The 22722-nt window shown below is 40.1% G+C and overlaps 1 protein-coding gene across 1 annotated transcript in view; it reads left to right on the forward strand.

Annotated features, from left to right (window-relative positions):
• The window catches only part of RCOR2 (REST corepressor 2), a 129462-nt gene that overhangs the window by 97733 nt on the left and 9007 nt on the right, over positions 1-22722 (forward strand). The window contains exons 4-9 of the mRNA XM_089652787.1: positions 1327-1410; positions 8524-8576; positions 13011-13172; positions 16344-16462; positions 17263-17332; positions 21520-21741. Coding sequence (XP_089508913.1) covers positions 1327-1410; positions 8524-8576; positions 13011-13172; positions 16344-16462; positions 17263-17332; positions 21520-21741 — 710 coding nt within the window. The remainder of the gene's footprint in view (positions 1-1326; positions 1411-8523; positions 8577-13010; positions 13173-16343; positions 16463-17262; positions 17333-21519; positions 21742-22722) is intronic.

Here is a 22722-nt window from a genome sequence, read left to right on the forward strand (position 1 = left end):
AAGGGAAATCTCCCCAGTTGGGACACTGACTCCAAAAAAAACCCAAAAAACTTAATAGAGGTTTTAACTCTTCCCTAATCTAAAACTTAAAAAAAAAAAATAAGTTTGACTTTACATACATTAAAGTATTTTGAGCTGGTTTAAAGCCTCAGAGGTGGTTAGAAAACATTTTGTACACAGGTGGTACTGGTGATAGAATGTTAACCCGTCGAGGGGTATTTTAGATGCTGGCCCGCAACAGGGGTACTTGGCAAACTTACTCTTTTAAAGGGTATGTATTTTATTATAGTATGGGAAACACTGAGTTAGCAGACAGAGATGGGATGTTTCTTCATCTGACTCTTTCAGACGTTAATTATTGCCAGAGACCAAGTTACACAGACTATTCAGCTATTCTCAACAAAGAAGTAAGTTAGCTTGTTAAAAAAAATGGAGAGTAGCTTTAAAGGGTAACTTTAGTTTTGTTGGAAACAAAGTTCGCAAATGGGAAAAAAAATATAGAGTATACAATTGTGAAACAAGTTATATTGTAATTGAATGTGATTAAAATCACCTTTCCCTTTCAATCTGCAGCTCTGTAATTTTCTGTAAAATGCAATATGGCTACATGGAGGTGTTCTGTACAGAACGCCCACCAGAATTGTCATTTCTTGCTTGTGTGATTGTAGCTTAGTACAGACTTCTGGGAAAATCAGTAAGCCAAAGATTTTGAGCATCCCCTGCAGCAAAAATGTAATTTTTGATGAGATACTCCCAAAGGGAAATCATGTCTAAAGGGATGCAGATGCTGCCATTTTTCTCATTAGAGCCCTGCAGGTGCAGTAGCTGATTGAAAAAACACACTCACTGTGCACATTGACACAGACAAACTGCAATTCCTTCAGAATAGCAAAAGGTAGGGATCTTCAACAAAGTTTGTTAAAATCCCTGCAATGTACATAGATCACCCAGAGGGTTTTTTTTCCACCTCAACAGAAGTGAAGTTACATTTTTTAAATTATTTTACCTTCTTTCTAGGGTGGTAAATATAAAATATTTATATGCAATGTATACAATTTAAAAAAAATAATATAAATATAATAAAATATTTAAAATATTTTACAATATTACAAAAAAATCGAAATCGCTTGATAGATGTCTATTTACATGTTTCATGCTGATGTTCTTTGGGACAGATTGATGTGAGTTATTGGTTCATCTAGTAAATGTACTTAAAATATATTGGAAGACCCTAGGCATCTGTAACTGTACCAAGCACTGACTTTTGCTGCAGAATGCAAAGCTTGTCTACTCTGTTAATATTGGTTATCTTCTAAATCTTAACAGGCAAGGCACCACCACCTGATGATGATGAGGAAATGCAGAATATGTTGGTTTGGTCACCAAGCCATGCAATACCAGATACAAAATGTAAGTTTGTGCCTGTTCTTTAAAAAATAAAAACAGCAAATATACTGTTTTTTTTTTTTTTTTTTTCCCTCCATGCATCTATCTATGGGACAAATATATGTTTACTTCATAGTGTAACAGTTGCACACTAGTAATATGCCTTTCAGCCATTCATCATGAATGCCTTTAAAGTGACTTTACAATAGTGCTAGTATCACTGCAAAATGATTAGGGGCCTTTGGTAGCTCAGAGCATGATTATTATGCTGTGCTTTTACAGTCCTGCCTCTGGCCATGTCATGCAGCATGATGCCGCTGAGTCTAACACAATTGTTTCGCAGCCAAATAGGAATGTCAGCAATTGCCATTCATTGTAACAAGATGAGGATATTAATATTATGTGTACAATATAGTTGTCTTTGCATCTTCATTCTAGCAGTAAACAATTCTGTTTGAGTACTTGGGTTCGATTTTTTTTTTTTTTTTTTTTTTTTTTTAAGGCAAACCGAGTATTTGTTACAAGGGAATTTGTACTTTTGCATGCAAATTTCTCTAGAGCTTAGTGAATGAGGTGAAGCTTTGCTGACTTCCGTCATCTAGTAAAGTACAAGTAAAATGCATTTTTTTTTTTTGTTTTTTTTTCCTTGCATGTAATTGGGTATTCTTTGCTGAGTGATAGTTCACCACATTCACTAAGCTCTGGGGAAAATTCTTGTGCAAAGTGCAACTTTCCTTGCAAAGTGAACATCCTATTTGCTATTCGTAAATCAATCTTGGCTCTGCTACATGTCTTTTGGGGAATCGGAAAGAAGGTATAGGCCATAGATTTACTCAGAATAAAGCAGTGGCTAATTGGTTTAGGGGATACTGGTATATCATTCCATCTTCTGTCTAAATTCTTGACAGGTGTAATAGGAATTCTTCCTTTACTATGATTCCCTTTTTTTTTTTTTCTTTTTTTTTTTTTTTTTTGAGGGGGGGGGGGGGGTTACTTTCCTTCTGCCTTGTTGTGGGGTCTTCTATGGTTTACCACTCTTTCTGGCTTCTAGCCCTGAGTCCATTGTGTATATTTTAAGCTAAAACTGGCAAGATGTCTGTCTGTTCAGCAAGCAGTAAACATAATGGCACGGGTTGATTTACTTTTGTAGAGTACAAAACCTGGTGCAGCACAATTAATCTTTTTGTCAAAGATTAATTGAACAAGCTGAAGTTAGAAGCTGATTGGATACCATGCACAACTGCACAGACTTTGCATCCTAAAATTTCAGTAAATCAACCCCACAGTGTTACAAATTGCACGTCCCGTGGAAGAAACCGTGTTCATATTCCTCAGATGAAATGTTTCCCTATAGATGAATTCTACAATTAACAATGGCAGATTTTATGACTTTTATGAAAAGAAATGGCTTCCTCATTCTAGTCACTTTGATGTGTACTAACAGATTGGGTACATTTCCTTAATCAAATACATTTAGCATAAAAAGACTTATTCTTAGGAGAAACGAACAAGTCATGAAAACTGTATTTCTATAGAGCTCTGTGGGAGAAAAAAAAAACTTGATTCCACTGAGAAAAAGAAGGGGTCTTCAGATATATGTGGAGAAAAAACCCACCTACTTGAAATTCAGGAAACAAAGGAATCCCAAGATATACATGAAAAGACCTGAGAGTTGCAAGCAGAGGCGGACTGACCACTTGGAAACTCGGGCGCTGCCCGAGGGCCTGGGGTCAGTAGGGGGCCCCATGATCCCCTATTGCTCGTGGCCCCCATGAGTTGTCAGTTGCAAGTGGTTGCAAGTAACGTAAAACATCAGGGCTTGAAAATATTGCAAAGAAGTTATTAAAAAAAATCCTGAATAGGTAGCGTTTTTGTTTCCAGATCTCCGTGAAGTGAATAATTTTTGATGAAAATTAAGTAAGACATCAAAACAAGTACCTACAATTGGACACTACCCTGTTCTAACACTCTGGGATACAACGTATACAAAAGATGAGGCGTTTTGGGTAATTGTTTGGAAAAATATCCTTTTCAGATCAGAGTGGAACAAATCTTAAAAAGCGTTTCTTCTAAGGCAGTCATTTGTATTACTGCTTTATGATTAGAGGTGGTAATTATTTGCTCACACCACATAAAGTTCACCCAAAGGGGAACTTGTGGTTAATTACTTGAGTAGGTGATGCAGCATCCAAGTCCAGACCAGGCAAGCCTATGGATCTAGAAAAATGAAGGTCAATACAAGCTTTTCATTGAAACCTTCCATACCCCATACTGAGTTAGGGTTGTGAGAAGACTAAGCTCTTTCTTCCCCAGGGTTTTTTAGTTGTAGTCATTTCCCTTTTTATCTTTCATATAATAGAAGAGATACAGACTGGAGCTATCTTCTTCTCTCCTTCTAGTGACATTTTGAGGGATTTGCAGCTGCAAAGATGAAGCTATTTGAATCTTCCTTTACTGATGGCAGTGCTCTGCTCACTGAGGGGGTGTGCCAAAGCGAGCACACCTACATTTCACTTCACCTTTTCCACACTTTACTATATGAGAACCAAGGAGTCCCATGATATTATTTCTATGTATTATTAGGTAACCGTGCATTTCATTCTTAGAATCAAAAATAGCATAGAGGCAGGATTTTTAGGGTGTGGCCCCTCAGCAAATGAATCGCACACAGAAACAAATAGAATCAAGGTCTTTATTTTTATATAAATTGTCAAATTCTATTTAACCACTTGACCTCCAGAGGATTTACCCCCCCCCCCCCCCGCCTCCCCTTCCCCTTCCTGATCAGGCCATTTTTTGCTCTTCGGCACTGCGCTATTTCAACTGGTAATTGCGTAGTTGTACAATTCTGTACAACTGTCTTCCCCCCCCCCCCACAAATAGAGCTTTCTTTTGGTGGTATTTGAACACCTCTGCGGTTTATATTTTTTGTGCTATAAACAGATTTTTTTAAAAAATTTTATTTTTCACTTTTCTTTATAAAAAATATCCAATAAACTCAGTCATAAATTTAGGTAAAAATGTATTCTGCTAAATTTTTGGTAAAAAGAATCTCAATACATGTATAGTAATTGTGAAAGTTATTGCGTCTACAAACTGGTATATATATATTGGAATTTACGTAGCTTTTACTTTCTGACTGCTTATCACATTTTTTAAGGTGCTAAAATGCCAGGGCAGTACAACCCCCCCCCCCCCGCCAAAATTTTTGGAAAGTAGACACCCCAAGGATTTCACAGAGAGGCATGTTGAGTCCATGGAACATTTTATTTTTTGCCACAAATTTTTATTTTTTTTTTTACACAAAGTTGTCACTTTAATGATGTATTGCTCATGCATGCCATGGGTATATGTGGAATAACATCCCAAAACACATTCTCCTACTTCTCCCGAGTATGGGGGTACCAAATGTAAGAGACTTTTTGGCAACCTAGTTACATACAAGCCCCCAAAATCCAATGACCACCTCCAGGCTTTCAAAGGGCATATTTCCTTATATTCTTTCCCCACTACCTATCACAGTTTTGGAGGCTCTAAAATGCTAGGATAGTACAAACACCCCAAATTACCCCTTTTTGGAAAGTAGACACCCCAAGGAATTTGATAAGAGGCATGGTAAATAGTTTACAGATATCATTTTTGTCACAGGGTTTTGAAAAAGAAAAGGAAGAATTTAATTTTTTTTTCTTTCTTCGTTTTCCAAAAACGTGACAACAAATCAGATCTGCAAAACACTCACCATGCCTCTTAGCAAATACCTTGGAGTGTCTACTTTCCAAAAAGGGATCATTTGGAGGGGTTTCTGCTACTATCCTGGCATTTCAGGGCCAACATTAGAAGCTTATGCCACACATCACCTACTCTTGAAGACCAAGCCTTTTCTCACACTTTTTGTTTACATGAAAAAACTTTTTTTTTGCTAGAAAATTACTTTGAACTCCCAAACATTATGTATATTTTTTTTAAAGCAGAGGCCCTAGAGAATAAAATGGTGGGAGTTGAAATTTTTTTTACTTTACACAGTATTTGCGCAGTGATTTTTTTAAATGCAAATCTTTTGGGAAGAATACACTTTTTTTAGAATTTTAATGCACAAGAACACAATATATTGCCCAGTTGTTTGATAAAAGATGATGTTACGCTGAGTAAATAGATACCAAACATGACATGCTTTAAAATTGCACATGCCCATTCAATAGCAACAAATTACATACATTTTTATTATCAATAGTTGATGCCTTAAAAGCCTTTACAGATCACCAATTTATATTTACACAGGAGGTTTAGTGCCCTCGATCTGACTTTCGTGTTGATACCTCACATGCATGGTGGAACCGCTGTTTATGTACTGGCACGGGGTAAACGCTTGCGTACGCAGGTATGCGCGCGCACAGGGGGGCAAGGGTGATTATTTTTACACTGTCCCTTCATTTTTTTTTTTTTTTTTTTTTGATCACTTTTAATGCTATCACAGGGAATGCAATTATCCCCTATAACTTCAATGGGCATTGTCATAGATTCTTTTTTGAGGAATCTGGGGTCTATCAGACATTATCTAATCTCACCAAGATCGGTGTGATCAGATGCTTTCCCAATTAACAAATGGCGCTGTTTATATCCTGCGAATCTGAAGTGATGAAATGCTTGTAGCTTCCAATTTATTAGACTATAGAGATGATGGAGCCATTCTGGTCTCTGACCTGCTCTATAGTCAGTCAGCGGAACTGCCGGCTGTATTCTCGGATTCTCCTGTGGGACAGGAGAGTGCAAGAAAACTGTGGAAGGCAGCAGGGGGGGATGTCCCTTTCTGCTGCTCATAAAAACAGTTCAGCAGCTAATTGGCCACTAGGATTGCTTTTACATAATAGCTGACCGCCAGCTGAAAAAAACGATACCAGGATGATGCCTGTAGCTGCAGGCATCATCCCGGTATAACCACTCAAAGTTCAGCAACGTACCAGTACTTTGCTGGTCCATGTTGGGCATATATGCAACAGGAGAGAACATGGGCATATGATGAATCGGGTCTGTGGATCAATATGACCGCAATTCATTCTTTTTGTAATGCCCATGTTGAGGGTTAGGCCCAAAAGAGTTTTAAATTCAGAAACTGTGATAGGTTTCCTTGCGAATTGTCTTGCAAGAGCTGAATTTGGGTGGTCGGCGATGTATTGTTGTGCGTATAAATTGCCTTGGCCCACAATCAATTGATACAAATCTTCCGTGAAGAACAGTGGAGGCGCTAAATGCTAGTGCTGGCAATGAACGTGGCTGATCCTGCTAACTATGCGTTTTTGGGGACACTGTACAAAGGAGGCAGTAGTATAGTTCTGTACATGATCAATATCTTGATCCGTAGAAACACTATACTAGTAATGGCGGTGATCAGTGTCCTATAGCGTGAGTGCAATAGTATGCGGGCAATCTAACGCTAGCTGACCCTGGCTGGTTGGGGCGCTTATTGACCCTGATGCTATCTGATGTCACTAGTGGTAGGAATGCATTGATCAGTGAAAAATTCTATGTACTGACACTGTACTAATAGCACTGGTTCGGTGACTGGGTGATCAAAGGGTTAATAGGGGCGAGTAAAGGGTTAAATATGCTAATCTACCGTGTGTGCGTGTGTTTATAATGTAGTGCTTTTGTTCTTTCTTCTCTCCCTGGACCGATGGGTGGGGGGAGGAGCAGGTGCGTTCACACTCCAAAATAGGAAGTGATGCAAGATTACGTCGCTTTGCCAAGAGCTGTTGCTTACATTATGATCATATGATCACCGGGTCCTGTTCACTGGGATCTTCATTCTGCTGTGTCCGCTGGACTCCGCAGTCGCGAGTTAGTACAACCAGAGCGACGTACAGGTACATTGCTTTGCCTGTAGCTGCCGCCATGCAGCAGTACATTGCGGTTGGTCAGGAAGCGGTTAATATATCGTGCATGGCTGTAAATAACAATATTGATCAAGACCCAATAAGTACAAATAAACAACTATGGTTATAACCTATGTAACCCAGTGTCAGTTAAGTTAGACTGAAAAACGCCTCCCGCTCAACATTTTTTGCTTCAAAGCTTCAAAAAGGAGTAGGGTGACAGATAAAATAATGTTAAAAAAAAAGAAAAACCCCAAAGGGCGCCCACCTAAGTGTAGCATTAGAAAGACATTAATGGTGAAAAGACAATATAAAAATTCTACAACTCACAAAGGTAACCAAATATGGCATCTGTCATAAACACATTCCGGTACAAATCCCATGTGGATGGATGGCAGTCCTCTCCACTCCATTCCAGGGAACAGCCCCACCACCACTGGCTGGGTGGAAGAAACCAGGAAGCAAGCTCCGAACCAGAAACTAGGAAGCCAGGGATCTCAGTGGAGTGCAGGGCTAGATCGGAAAAGATGTCAGGTGTTGGCTGAGGGTAAAATAGCCATGGTTACGTGTTTCAGAGCGCCACACTTTGTTTGTCCAGCAGCAATCACTGCAGGTACTCGCTTCTGTGCAGAGAGTTGCAAATAGCTGCGACCGCCAGTGACCTGTCATTGTAGAGGAGGGCTCTGGCAGCTTAGCCACTCACAGCCACAGCAGGTATATTAATACAGTGTTTAGAGGGAGGAGCAAGTATTTCTTTTCTGACGATTTTTCTCAAATTTTTTCCCCCTCTGATTTTTATACAATGGAATTTGTTGAGAAAACTATCGAGTAATTTTTAAGGGGGTTGTAGGGAAAACAAATGTAGACACATTGTAAAATGGCTGTCTACTTAGAGTTGGTCCCCAGTCTCCAACCACTCCTATAGCTTATGTATAGTTTCTATCTACTGCAGTATGTCTGCAATCTCTGATCATCTCTTATAGCATGCCTCTAGTCTTTTGCTATCTCCTGTTGCATGTCAGCAGTCTGACCGCTTTCTGTAGTAATTACATTTACTAACTATTAACTGAAGCCCTTAGGCCTCCTACATCCAGAAAGTTAACCACCACTGATATAGGACTTGCTAACTTGTTGTATTAACAATCCTTAAAATATAATAGATAAAAGGCTACTCCTACAACAGCAGCATTAGGCTGTGTTCTGTGTACACACTTAATTTTTTATGAAGCTTTCCTAACTAAAGCATTTTTCTTCTTCTGTGTTACAGTGGATGAGTATATCTCAATGGCAAAGGAAAAACATGGGTACAACGAAGAACAGGTAAGCTATGAATTGCTGAAGAGTCCCTTTTGTAGCCCCAATTCATACCGAAGCGCTTTGTAGCTTGAAGTTCAACGCTCCAAAATGCTCACTAACCACAGTCGTATGCTTTTAAACTGTGCCTGTTCACATGTGAGTACTCAGGCATCTGGAGCTCAATGCCTAAAGCTAAAAAAGGTACATGATTTGCTTCTGAAGCAGAGTGGATAGTTTTTGGCCCCATAGACTCCAATGGGAGCGCCTGAAAAACACCTGAAAATTAGTTTTTCAAACCTAAACATACATCTCTCTTACTAGATTTCCATTGACTAAAGCAAAATATAATCTGGAAATGTGGAATAATGGTATTTTAAAGGTGCAGAAAACCAAACGAATATAATATTTGTTAAAAAAAATAAATTTTTTAATTGCAAATCAATATTAACTCCCCTGGCGGTATTCCTGAGTGTAGCTCAGGGTAAAGTTTCAGCAGCACATGCGGTAACCCCGAGTTACACTCGGGATTACCCTGCAGCGTTGTTCCGGAATCCCTTCTGCACTTACCTTGTTCTTCGCTCCCACGATGTCCCCCCTGCAGCGTCCCCAGCCATCTCCTCCAGCGGATGCCGGCATCTGTCTTCCGGGTTCCGTTCCCTGCGACGTCGGGACGTACGGGGACGGAACTGGCGGGAAATTTAAAAATGTCAAAAAGTGACATTCACTAAATACACTAAAATCACATAGTAAAACATTACTGTATCAAAGCATTTCACATACATTTTGTCCCGTGTGCTTTGTCCTGTGCCCTGCCTGCATTTTTCCTGTTCTATCTGCCTGGAAACTGAGAAAAGTCCATGGCGTCCAAAAAGCATCCCTTTTGGTCAAAAGTAGTTTTAGATCAGCTAGAGAACAGCGACGGTAAATCAGAACCACTTGCAGAATTGAGTGATAATGATTCATGGGGAAATTCGTCATCAGACACTGAAAACGATTTTGCAACTTTGCTCAGTAATGTACAAACTTGGCGCTATATTTCAAATTTCAGTGTTTTTGGTTTGATTACATTATTGAAATAAATGTATTATAATTATATTATTATTTTTTATGCTTATTTATTCAATTATAATTTATGATTTCGTGTTTCAAATTTTAACATACCCGGGATGTTTACTAGACTCTTGCTCGGACAGATTTCAGTGAGTTATTCCTAAAAATTACAGGTCTACAATAAAAAAAACTACATATTTCCATGCAAAAAAATGTACCGTTTTGAGCACAGAAATACTGATATAATCAGACCGCTAGGGAGGTTAAAATTGTAATTAACCACTTGCCTTCCTGAGGATTTGCCCCCCTTCCTGACCAGGCCATTTTTTGCGCTACGGCGCTGTTACTTTAACTGACAATTGCGCTGTCATGCATTGCTGCACCCAAATGAAATTTACATCTTTTTTTCCCAAGAATGGAGCTTTCTTTTGGTGGTATTTGATCGCCCGTGCATTTTTTATTTTTTGCGCTATAAGCAAAAAAACTGACAATTTTGAGAAACAAAACCTATTTTGGACTTTTTGCTATAAAACATCCAGTAAAAAAAACTTAAATAAAATTTTGTCATAAATTTAGGTCAAAATGTATTCTGCAACATGTCTTTGCTGAAAAAAAAAATCCCAATACGTGTAAATTAATTGGTTTATGTGAAAGTTATAGCATTTACAAATGGCGGTATAGATAATGGAATTTTTTTTTTCCTACTAGTAATAGTGGCGATCAGTGACTTTTAGCGGGACTGTGGCGGACATTCTGACACTGGGGGGGAACTAACTTGGTGTCACTGATTACCCAGTGACAACTTTACAGTGATCAGTGTTAAAAAAAGCACGGACACTGTACTAATGGCACTGGGCAGGAAGGGGTTAATGTGAGGGGCGATCAAAGGGTTAACTGTGTGCTAGGAATGTTTTACTAGGGGGCGGGGGGTGTGTTCTTCACTGATCGGGATGGCTGTACTGTGCACAGCCATCCCGAGTAGTGTATTCGAGCTGACAGGGAGGAAGATTGTTTGTTTGTAAACAAAACAATATTCCTCCCGTCTCAGATGCTCGGTAATTACCGGCCGGGACCCGGTGATTGACACCCGCAGTCGCAAATTGTGGCGCAGGTAGGGTGCGCATTCTGCTTGCGCGTGCCCCCTACCCAGAATTGCAAAATCGTGTGTATTATATACATGATTCGGCACACAGGTGCTGCCCTGTAGCAGTATATCTGCTATAGGGTGGTCCTTAAGTGGTTAAATACAGTGGTATTTGAAAATAATAACAGACTTGGCTATTTGCTGCGGCTTTGAAGAATGTAGCTTCTCTACATGTTTCGCCCAACGTGGGCTTCCTCAGGTATAGAGATGACTTAACCTCAGTACAGATGTCAAAATCATCCTCCCAAGGCTATTGAGGTATACCAATGTAGATAATTAAACATTATTTTGGTCCAAGCGTCCGTGCAATTGCAGAGAATATAAGAGGGGTCAAATATCCACAATGACCAAAGTAGATAAGATTTGGTTGTCAATATCACATTTTGCCACTAGATGTCAGTAGTAGCCGTCAGTCCTAAAGATCCAAGCAAATATATATTCCAAATCACAGCTACAGGTTCTGTGGCAGCACAGATGTTTGGGAACCTTTAGCCCACGTTGGGCGAAACATGTAGGGAAGCTACATTCTTCAAAGCCACAGCAAACAGCCAAGTCTGTTTTGATTTTCAAATACCACTGTATTTGATTACAATTTTAATATTGATTTGTAATAAAAAGTTTAAATATTTTTTTAACAAATATATTTGTTTTTCGGCACCTTTTTAAAATCCCATTATTCCACATTTCCAGATTCTATTGTTTTAGGGATGTGGTGCATAGTGTTGGTTTGGTTATTCATTCGTCATCCTTTATTTTGTAAAACAAAATATGCCTGGATACACTTAAAAAAAATGTGGAAAAAAGTTCCCAAATCCCCTGTAAATGTTTACACTCAGGTGTGAATGCAGCCTTACGCATTATGACCTTCCTGGTAGTGTCTGTTTATTCCTGTCCTGTAGTTGTGGCCTATACCAGCACTGTACTGGCTTTGTAATTCATATGACACATTTAGCCTTTTTAGTAGTCGGTTCAAAATAAGTAAACCCTTCAGTTAATTTTAGGAGGTTCATTAAAGGAGAAGTAGGGCCAAAGCTCTTTTGGCCCTACTTCTCCTGAAGATCACAGGAGTCGCTTCATTCTGCACTCCTGTAACCCATATTCAGCAAACAGCATGCTAAGGCCCTTTTCACACAATCAGATTGATCAGGTCCGCCTGTCTGATTTTCAGTTGGACCCAGTCGGACCACCCATTGTTCTCTATGGGGAGGCGGATGTACACCCGCCTGCATCTAATCCAGTCTGCCAAAAACAGACGGATGGGGATACGTTCACCATCCATCTAGGCCAGGGGATCGGATGACAGGTGGTCAGTTTACATCCGACTGCCCCATAGAGAACAGTCGTCTGTGAACACTCTGCACAACGGACACGGACCTGTCATCCACCTGTTCAGAGGGGATCAGCAGACAGATCCTCCTCTGAGCGGGAAGATTTGGTAGATGGAGTACGCCCTGTATGAAAGGGGCCTAAAGCCCCTTGGCTGACTTCACTCAGCTGGTCCAGACTATGGAGGGATCCTGATTTTAATAAAAAACTTGAAATAGAAAAATACTCCTGCACTGCCTATAAATAGCTGTTCTGTGTGTTTTTTTTTTTTGTTTTGTTTTTTTTCTCTCACGAGCTGCCAGCAAACTGTTATATGTTCCCACATAAAAAAAATTGTTGTAAATGTTAATGATGCGCTGCTCAAAATGGTCACCATCATAGTTTGGTTATTTTGAGCAGTGCAACACTGACCTTTACAACAATCCTGACTTTAATGTCAGGATCCACCCAGATGTCTGAACCAGCAGCTACCTAAGCTTCTGAGTCAGCTGCTGCTGCCCCTCTACAACCAGTGAGCTCACTGAAGACTGAGAACTGAGCAATCAGCGGTCATTGATTGCTCAATTTTCAGTGTAGATGCAGCATTAGATCGATGCTGCATCCACCTGGGTGAGTATAAATGTTGTGGTGTTTTTTGGTGGTTTTTTTTTTTTTGGTTTGTTATTTATCCCCAATTTGTTTTTTTTAATACATTGCTTTGGGCTTCTATACTTTTCACACCTAATACATAAATGTAACCAGGTTTATTTAATATCAGTATTTACTGGTAAAATGCCAAGTTTTGAAAATGTGTACGGTAGTTCACAGTAAACTTTGTAGCATAACTTTAATAGATTTTTCCAATCCACTCCTATGTTATTTTGCAAAAAAACTCTTTTGGATTTGCTCCTTTCCTTTTACTTGCCAGAGTTTATATTGTTTCTTCTGGTCATTGACAGGCCCTAGGTATGCTCTTGTGGCACAAACATGATGTGGAACGCTCCCTAGCTGATCTGGCAAATTTTACTCCATTCCCTGATGAATGGAGCATCGAAGACAAAGTCCTTTTTGAACAGGCATTCAGTTTCCACGGAAAATGTTTCCAGCGCATACAGCAAATGGTAACAATGTCTTTTGCATACATATTTCTCCACAGCTGATACTAATGTAAGTTTTTCACTTATTTGGTGCAAATGTATCACTTTTGTCCTCCTATAATAAGACCGTCAAGTGTTTTGTGAGCCCTTCTACAAGTATCAAACTTGAGTGCTGAAAGGGAGTTTTTGGTGGGCACCATTGAAGTTTGTCTTGGGCTTAAAAGGCTTCATACAGCTGGATATTTGGTGAAGCATTTGTTTATTGCAGTACCACTTGTAAATTTATATTGAATGGCACCAGAGGGAACACCAAAGCTAAGTAGTGCCTATACCCCACATTACTGCATATTTAGCCTCAGATTGTTTGCACCCTCTGACAAAGCTGAACACCAAGTAGGTATGAAAGTTAGCATATTGTGCAATTATCTATTATGTCTATGAACCCAAGTAAAAAAAAAAATTAAAAGCATGCAATAAAAGGCTAAAATATTAGTTAATCCTGCCAGTTTTCTGTACTTCCTGTATAGAGACTACACACATACAATCACTCTTCCTGATGAGCATCGTCCCACTCTCTCGTTAGTGCTCTCAGAAAAACCGTGGCTATGAACAGCATGTTCTTCTTTTATTCACTGTCTGCAGCACATCATAGCCTTGGGAAGGTTCATAGAAAATGACTGACAGCAGCTCCTGCGCAGAGCCTTTGTCACCCTAGAGCAAAGCAATCCAGCGGTGAGCAGACACACAGCAGTTTCACCAACACACATGATAAGCTGTGGCATAATACCACCCAGCGTCCTGAGAATTGCAAACAAAGAGATGGATAGTGGTCATACTGGAACATGTGATGGGATGAGAAAGAATAGTTAAAACCCCAGCATTTAAAACCACACAGCAATATGCTGAAGAACATTTTGGCAATTTTGACTTGTTCAGAGACTTCATCAAAGATACCGTATTTTTCATTCCAAAAGACGCACCTGACCATAAGACGCACCTAAATTTTAGAGGAGAAAAACAAGAAAAAAAAATATTCTGAACCAATGGACTGCAGACATAGTACAGGAGATGACCAGAAGCTGCAGACATGGTACAAGAGATGACCAGAGGCTGCGGACATGGTACAAGAGATGACCAGAGGCTGCGGACATGGTACAGGAGATGACCAGAGACTGCAGACCTGTGGGGGGCGGGTACCCGAATTTGACCTCCCCATAGTCTAGTGGGACACATGACAGGTCTCAGAAGACTACAGGTGGCCATTCACAAAGCACAGCGTTTCTCGCGCATGCGCAGTGGTAACCCGGCTGTGAAGCCGCAAGCTGTCACAGCCAGGTGGGCACACTGAAGATGCCAGCGTCGGGGAGAGAAGATGGCTGGTGAAAGCAGGACACCGCTGGACCGAAGAGCAGGTTCTTCTGCACAGTAGAGCCGAGCGGCTGGCCCAGTATTCTAACATGGCGGCAGGAATACTGGGCTGGCCGCTTCGTAAGACGCACAGACATTTTCTCCCATTTTTTGGGGGGGAAAAAAGTGCATCTTGTGGAGTGAAAAATATGGTAATTCCCCAGCACAGCCCCATCCCTCCTTACATATCATAGCCATCTCCTTTCGGGAGTGTTCGATTACTTTCTGAGCTGGCTTAACTACTCTCTCCCTATCCTTCACCTTTTTATGTAGCAGCGGGGGGAAGAGTGAAGGGTAATACTATCATGTCACCTGAGTGACAGCTCTAGGGCTGCTGACAGCCTTGCCTTGGGTTATTTGTGTTTACACACAAGAGGTAAATAACACCTAAAATATGTTGAATGCACATACTGTACAATAGAAAGATTGTTGTTTGAAATGACTGGTCTAGTGACTAAGTTGTGGAAAGACTGTTTACCCTCACTACATTGGACTGTTTGTAAATCCAAAAGACCCAACATTCACAAACACAAATGAAGTAACTTGTTACAAAGTCCAAAAGATTCAACAGTGTTGCTAGATAAACCTGTTCTCGCAGGTCATATGCATATATGCGGCCTCTCGGTGGGTTCCTGAGAGGCCGTATATATATGTGTCCCAATTGTAAACATTTCTGTGCTGAGAGCACACGCTCCCAGCAGTTACTGGTGGGTACTGGAGAGCTTCTGATGTATACTTGTGATTGGGATTTTTTCAGATCATGTGACTGCCAATGACAGCAGTCACATAATCAAAATGCCCACCTCCATCTCGGATGTTTCAATGAAAGCCTGGTCTGGGTAGCCACAAACATTCTAAGCATTTCTGAGATACTGCTGTTCTTTGTCTGTACAACACCAGGCTGAGATAGTAGCAACAAAGAGTCTAAAGTGTTAACCCCCACTTTGTGGTACATTGGGTGATGGGAGTCAAAAAGCAGATGCTGGTCCGTGTGGGTAGCTGTCCTATAGACTTCAGTGTCCAAGCTGCTTTCCTCCTGCACATGTAACACACAGTTCAAAAGGGGTAATTTTGTTGTGTCCCATGAAAAGCTTTGAGCTTATGTTCACAAAAAGCTTGTACTTCATTTTATCTTGACTGGTGGCACCATGTTGTCTGTATTATGGAAATAGAACTTGGTGGTTCCACAAATGTTTACATAAGTTTCTGAGCAACTAACATCTACTTGAAATATTCCATGGTCACGGAGTTACCTGTGTAGAATATCTTTCTGGCATTCATTACAAATAACAAAGCTGGGTAGATGAGCAGCAATATATCTTCAGCACAACAGAACAAGTCCGGTTGAGTGGGACTAACTGCTACTAGATTGCTGTATTTTTATTTACTAGTTATAGACACAGCAGGTAAACCCAACATTTCATATTCCTGATATTTTCCTACTGTACCATGTACTTGTATGAAAAAGTATCCTGTCTTCTTTGTATTGCTTCCTTTTGTTCCTGCCAGTCTGTCTGCTTTCCTATCAAAACTGGCAACACTAGACATGAGAGCACAACGTGGTCAGTTTTCTGGCTGTGCTGGGAGATAATCTAATAATCAGGCATTCTATATGCATACATGTTTTTGCCTTTCATTTCTTTTTTTTAAACCTGTTTTACATGGTGAGGGTTTAAATATTCTTTAAGTTTAATTGTAACTCATTAATTTGTGGATCTGTATATATGTATAGCAAAGTAATGATGCACTTATGACAACAAAGTCACCATCTACCAATTTGCTCCCCAGCTTCCAGATAAACCAATTACTAGCCTGGTGAAACATTATTATTTTTGGAAGAAGACAAGAAGCAAAACAAGTGTGATGGACAGACAAGCTCGTCGACTGCAAGCCAAAAAGGAAAATGGGTGAGAATAAGTTTGTGGGGAGCAGAAAATAAGTAATCATGTAGGAGGTTGTGGAGAACTGTCATTAGAAAATGAAAGGGAAATAGTGGGGAAATGGCCTGATATAATAAAGTAGAAGATCAAATAGCACAGGTGTCTCCAAACCTTTGAAACAAAGGGCTTGTTTACTGCCCTTCAACCTCTAGGGGGCTGAACTGTGGCCAGTGGGAGTAGAAAATGTCATGAACTTGGTTTACTAAATGGGGGTAAAAAATGTACATAATTGATGTCAGTGGGAAGACTAGTATCCCATAATTGGTGTCAGTGGAAGGGATAGTGCCCCATCGTTGGTGTCAGTGGGAGGAATAATGCCCCATCGTTGGTGTCAGTGGGAGTAATAGTGACCCATAATTGGTGTCAGTGGAAGGGATAGTACCACATAATGGTTGTCAGTGGAAGGGATAGTACCCCATAATTGCTGTTAGTGGAAGGGAAAGTACCCCATAATTGGTGTCAGTGGAAGGGATAGTGCTCCATCGTTGGTGTCAGTGGGAGAATAGTGACCCCATCGTTGGTGTCAGTGGGAGGAATAGTGACCCAATCATTGGTTTCAGTGGGAGGAATAGTGCCCTATTGTTGGTGTCAGTGGGAGGGATAGTGCCTGGTATTAAAGGAGTGCCCCAAGGGCTGGATAAAGGCAAGCAAATGGCCACATCTGGCCCACGGGCCAATCTAGCAGTATATTTAGGTTAATCTGCGTAGTTTCGGGTTGTCAAGGCATGTGATTATTTTAATGAGTTGAGCTCTCTTACTGCTTGTAGTCTTGAAGATGGAGATGAACCACAGAAGATAAGTGACACAGAGGTAGATGCGAATGACCCCAAGAAAGAGGTGAGATTGCATTTAGCAGATGTAGTATTACTAATTATTTTACCTGTACCCAGTTTTGTGTATATTTCATGTTTAAAAAATAAATATATATAATATTGTGACCTTTTTTTAGCACTTAAGGAACACGTGTTATATAAATTTCCTGGAGTACTGAACTAAAGCTTTAATCCCAGTACTTTGTACACCTCACTGGGGACCACTGCCAGCTGATGTTCTGGTCTGCAAGCTTGAACCAGTCAGAGTGACTCCTGTTGGAGTATTTTTTAAGTTTAAGTTCCCCTTTTCACAATAATAAAATGTAAACTAACATCATGACACCCCCATTCCTTGCTGCACTTACCTCCAAGAATGATTAGCTTTCACTGCCTACAAACGCGGTGCAGGGATTTGAAAGCTGTGGTCTTCCTCTTCTTTCCTTAGGAGTGTTGGGACAGTTCAGAGCAATTCTAATTGGTCAAAGCAGTTATATGCCAATCAGAATCGGTCTAAAACATAATTAAACCTACAAACAAAAATGCAATTTCTTTAACATTCATTAATGGAATTGAGTAGTTATTCTGATGTGTGGATTATACTGCCTCCTTCAGGAAGAGTTGAACACTGGGAAACAAAAAAGCAGTTGGCCAGCCAGGTATAATCCCTCCCATTATGAGCATGGCTCTGTTTTTGCTAGTGTCCTAGGAGGATGGATCTCTTCTCTTCTGAGAAAAATGTCCCCCTTTTATGTTTTCTACTTGCCTTTTTGTCCTTTCTCAATATTTTTTTTTTCTTTATTTCAGTTAAAGTTTTCACTTGCTCTGCTTTCTATGCAGCAATCCAGATTGGCAAATCCTCAGCACTACTTCAGAGGCCGTGTTTAGACCCCATTGTACCAGGATTGTGGGGCTACCCAGGAATGGGCGTTGGGCACTGCCAGTGGTGCTGTACAGTTTTTTGGGAGCTGTGTTATCCACAGAATCCTTTCAAAGCATAGAGCTGTGGCACTGCCATTGGTGTATCCAGTTTCTCTTGGCTCCTGCCAGTATGGCCCTTTTGGAGTGAAACAATGAGAGCTTATTGTTGCCTTTTATGTTCCTATTTGTCTGTCTCCACAGAAGTAGTTATTATGCTGAGAAGTTATTGCTCAGTCATCAGCTGGAGGGTTGTGCACACGCACTTCTCTCCATTCCCTCCCTGTTTTCTTCAGCGTGAGGCAGCTTATTACGGGCTTTTGCTCCTATCTGCAAGAGACCGTATGCTCCTTGCAGCAGAACAATGGTAAACATCTACACTTTGGTATCTCTATCGTTGCCTTTATGTTCCTATTCGTCTGTCTCTGTAGAAGGGGTTATTGCACTGAGAAGTTTAATACTGTATCGTCAGTTTTAAACTTTTTTGCCTCGATTTGTTCCTTGCTGCTGCCTACAGCGATCTTGTCATCCCTGGTCTTTAATTCCTTCTTGCTTGTGCATCTGGTTGTGAATAAACCCTTTTACCGGCTTTATTACTATTAAGTTGTTTCTGTTTAATCACTTCCCGCCTGTAGAACATCATATGACGTCCTGGACTTTCAGTGGTTGTACCAGGATAATGCCTGCAGCTACAGGCATCATTCCGGTATTAATTTTTAGGGTTAGCGATTCTCTGTAATTTAAAAGCCATCTGGCTTAGCTGCTGGATGACTTTTACAGGCTGCAGGAGGCCCCCCTCCTCCCACCACCCTCCAGTGCCTCTCTGGGCTCTCTCATCCCAGCAGTCAACCCGGCACTGAAGCCAGCAGATCATCCCTGATCATCTCTATGGTATTGGAAACTGGAAGTAATGAGTATTTTGTCACTTCCGGTTTCTGTCTCCTGTTTACTGGTCATTGTACGTGTTCTATTCTAAGCAGAGAGAGAGCAATAATGCGTCAAGTTGCTCAGGTTCACAGTCCACTAACTGTGGTTCCGTTGAGTTACCGTTGGCTGCAGATAATCCACTGCATCCAGGGTCAATCGTCCACAGGCAATTGAATGTCTTTTTTGTAGCCTCACTGGATAACTTAACTAAGGCTGCTACTGGTGGTAAAAGTACTCCTTTACCACAGCAGTAGAAGCCTGAACTTCAAAATACTAGATCTTCAACTGCCAATGATGCTAAAAATAGTTTTTTTTAAATTTCTTCCAGACTTTTCACTTAAAAGGCTAAGGAACAGTCCAAGTACCACCGTAAACCTTGGACCTTTAAATTCCTGCAGACAAGTATTCTTCAGTATGAAGAGACATCCTTACTTATCAAAGTCAGGGACATCTGTTTTGGATGGATCTTGAATGTCTGGGTATAAGAAGTGGTTTCCATGGCCTACAGGCTAGATTTCCACTCTGTCTTCACCTAATTCATGTCGTCTACCCTGCCTGTTTCTTCATTCAGGCTAGCAAGACCTCATTGCTGCTCTTGTGGATCTTTTAAACCAAGGAATCGTTGCCATGGTTCCTTCAGCAGAAAGATTGCAGGGGTTTTAATCTAACTAAAAACATTTGCACTGACTTGCACCTGAAGACTCTAAATCTCTTCACACAAACTCAATAGATCTGCATGGAAATCTGTCATAACCTTCCTTCATCATGAAGACTTTCTAGTATCAGTGGACCTCAAGGACACCTATTGCATGGTCCCATTTTTGCAGCACATTCACACTACCTTTTTTTTTTTTTCTTTAATGTGGGCACCTAAACTGTGTCTGTTTTGTAGCCCTACAATTTGACTGATTTTGAACACCTTGTATGTTCACTAACATTACAGCCCCTGTGTTGGCCTTTTTTATACTTTCAGGGTATTCTCACTGTGGGAATCCTATACAGTCATTTTCTACCAGATCAGTCAGGAGGAAGCTCTATCTATCAATGTAATGTGGACAGTTCAGACCCTAAAAAGGTTTGATTGGATATTTAGTGTCCAAAAATCTGCTCTAGAACTGTCTCATCCCACTTAGTAAATTTTGTTGTGCAAAAAAAAAAATGTATATATTTTTATATATATAATATATAAAAAAAATATATATATATATTATGAAAGCAGCAGGTTTAGTCTTTATTTAATCTTAATTCAATCTCCCTTTTTAGCAGCATATGTTTTTGTCACTCCCCCACCACTCCATTTTAGCTGTCAGAAGCAGTTGTGACCTACGGTCATAACTTACACTGTACCATGGAATGGACTGTTCCCATGGTACAGTATTGGTGCTTGCTACTGTGGAAGAAATATCTGAATTGAAGGTGAATATTGCAGCAAAACCTAGCTTTTGTTATTTCAACTATTACATTTTATCTAGCTGTTTTTGTCTGGAGTTCTGTTTTTTAAATGTTATTAGCAAATGAATAGGCACAAATAGGTGAAATCTGAAACTTGTTGAGGGCTACAAGGTGTAAGCACTCACTAGTCGTGAAGTGGTCATACAGATCCAGCAGTACCACAATACTTTTAACATTGTCTTCAGTATTGTTGGTTCGGCACCTATTTCAAAGAATCCATGACTGTTATTGGAAAGGATCCACCTAGCCTGCAAGATTTAACCATAAAATGGGGTAAAAAATCATTTGTACAGCCAGCTACCTGCTTAGTGTCAGTATGTGCAGCCCTATGACCACTATGCCTTCCTTTTATTTTAATGACTCTGAAGTGCAGAATATCCAATCTGTTACATGTACTGACGTATTCTTCTTTTTGTTTAATTCTGCTTAATCCTGACTTTTTTTCTATATATGGTGATGGAGAGAATAATTTAATTATAGAATTTATATAGGTGGTCTGGCAAGATCAAAAGCCACCCCTCCTGTTATCGTCAGAATTTCTCTGTACTGAAAAAAATCAAGTTCGATTGTATAGGGGGCAAATGCTGTACTCCTAACTCTAGGACCTTTCACTGTGTGATTGCTGTATTGTTTCAAAAAAAGTCTATGAAATAATTCCACAAACTAGATCTTGACTGTACAAACCAAGCTGTGCTTCCACCTGGGGAGGCATGTCAGAGAATTTGCATTCCTGCAGACAATATAATAATCTTTTAAAGTGAAACCCAACCTATATATAAACGGAGATGCATCATTTTTTTCTTTTCAGTGATCATTTAATATGACTTTTTATAAATCTTTTTCTTAGTTGTGCTTTTTCTTCATCCTATTCTTCCTATTATTTTTTATATTTTTTTTTTTCTATGGTATTCATTTTAGGAATCCCCCAAGCTCATTTCAGGAGAATCTGGAAAATCTATCCCACTCAAAAAAGATCCATTGGTTTCTCCGTACCGCCATCACCCTGGGCGATCCCGCAGGAGGCCTCCTAAGGGCATGCACCTTAGCAAGGGTGATATTTCTTCAGTATGTACCACTTCTGAAATGCCAGCACTTGCACTGTGCCAGCAGGATACCCAGCTTGTATCACTGAAGCGTCAGGTAGGGGAAGATGATGGCACTGTGAAAATCTAAAACAAAAGCTGCCTCTTAGTATTAGCCGTGTGAAACGTACAAGCCCTTATACCTACTGCCACCAGAATAGAATCTGTTTCTTACCAAGTTAATGTGTCTTCTAAATAAAACAGGTATGCATAGCATATCCACTTGCCGACTTGCTCGCAGTGCGGCATGTACAGGCACTATCACATACCTTTTAAACCCACTCCCGCTGTGATTGGACACTGCAGGGTTTTGTCAGCAAGTTTCAGCCAATGATTCCTGGCTGAGCCTTGCTGATCGGCTGTGTCCAATCACAGCCCAGAGCCCTTTGTTGACAAACACACAGGGCTCTGTATAAAGGGAACGATCTATCTGTCTCTTGGAGAAGGAACAAACTGATTTTTTATAATAAGCAACACATATTACACACACTTACCTGTTAGGCACATGCAACCTCTTGATTACCTCGAGATGTTAACCCCTTCCCAGTCAGTGTCATTAGTAAGATGACCGTGTATAGTATTATCACTGATCCAATGTCAGTCAGTTAGTCTTCCTCCCACTCGGGGTCAGATTGTCCAATGCACTACCACAGTCCCATTAAAGGTCCCTGATCACTGCCATTACTAGAATAAAAATAAGTTCCAGTATATATACCATAGTTTGTAGATGCTATAACATTCACGCAAACCAATCCATATACCTTTTTTTAATGGGATTTTTTTTTAAGCAAAGACATGTAGCAGCATACATTTTAGACTAAATTTATGAAGACATTTTTTGGGTTTTTTTTTTTTTGGGGGGGGGGGAATTTTTGGGATGGATATGCTTTTATAGCTGTAAAACAATATAGATGATTTTTGTTTTTTTTTTTTTGTTTTTTTCAAAATGTTCAGCCTTTTTTTGTTAAATAAACATTAAACCCAGTGTTGATCCAATACCACCAAAAGAAAGTTCTATTTGTGTGGAAAAAAATTATAT

Source organism: Staurois parvus, unplaced genomic scaffold (assembly GCF_062004578.1).
Source record: "Staurois parvus isolate SC_StPar_1 unplaced genomic scaffold, SC_StPar_1.0 ptg000694l, whole genome shotgun sequence".
NCBI lineage: Eukaryota > Metazoa > Chordata > Amphibia > Anura > Ranidae > Staurois > Staurois parvus.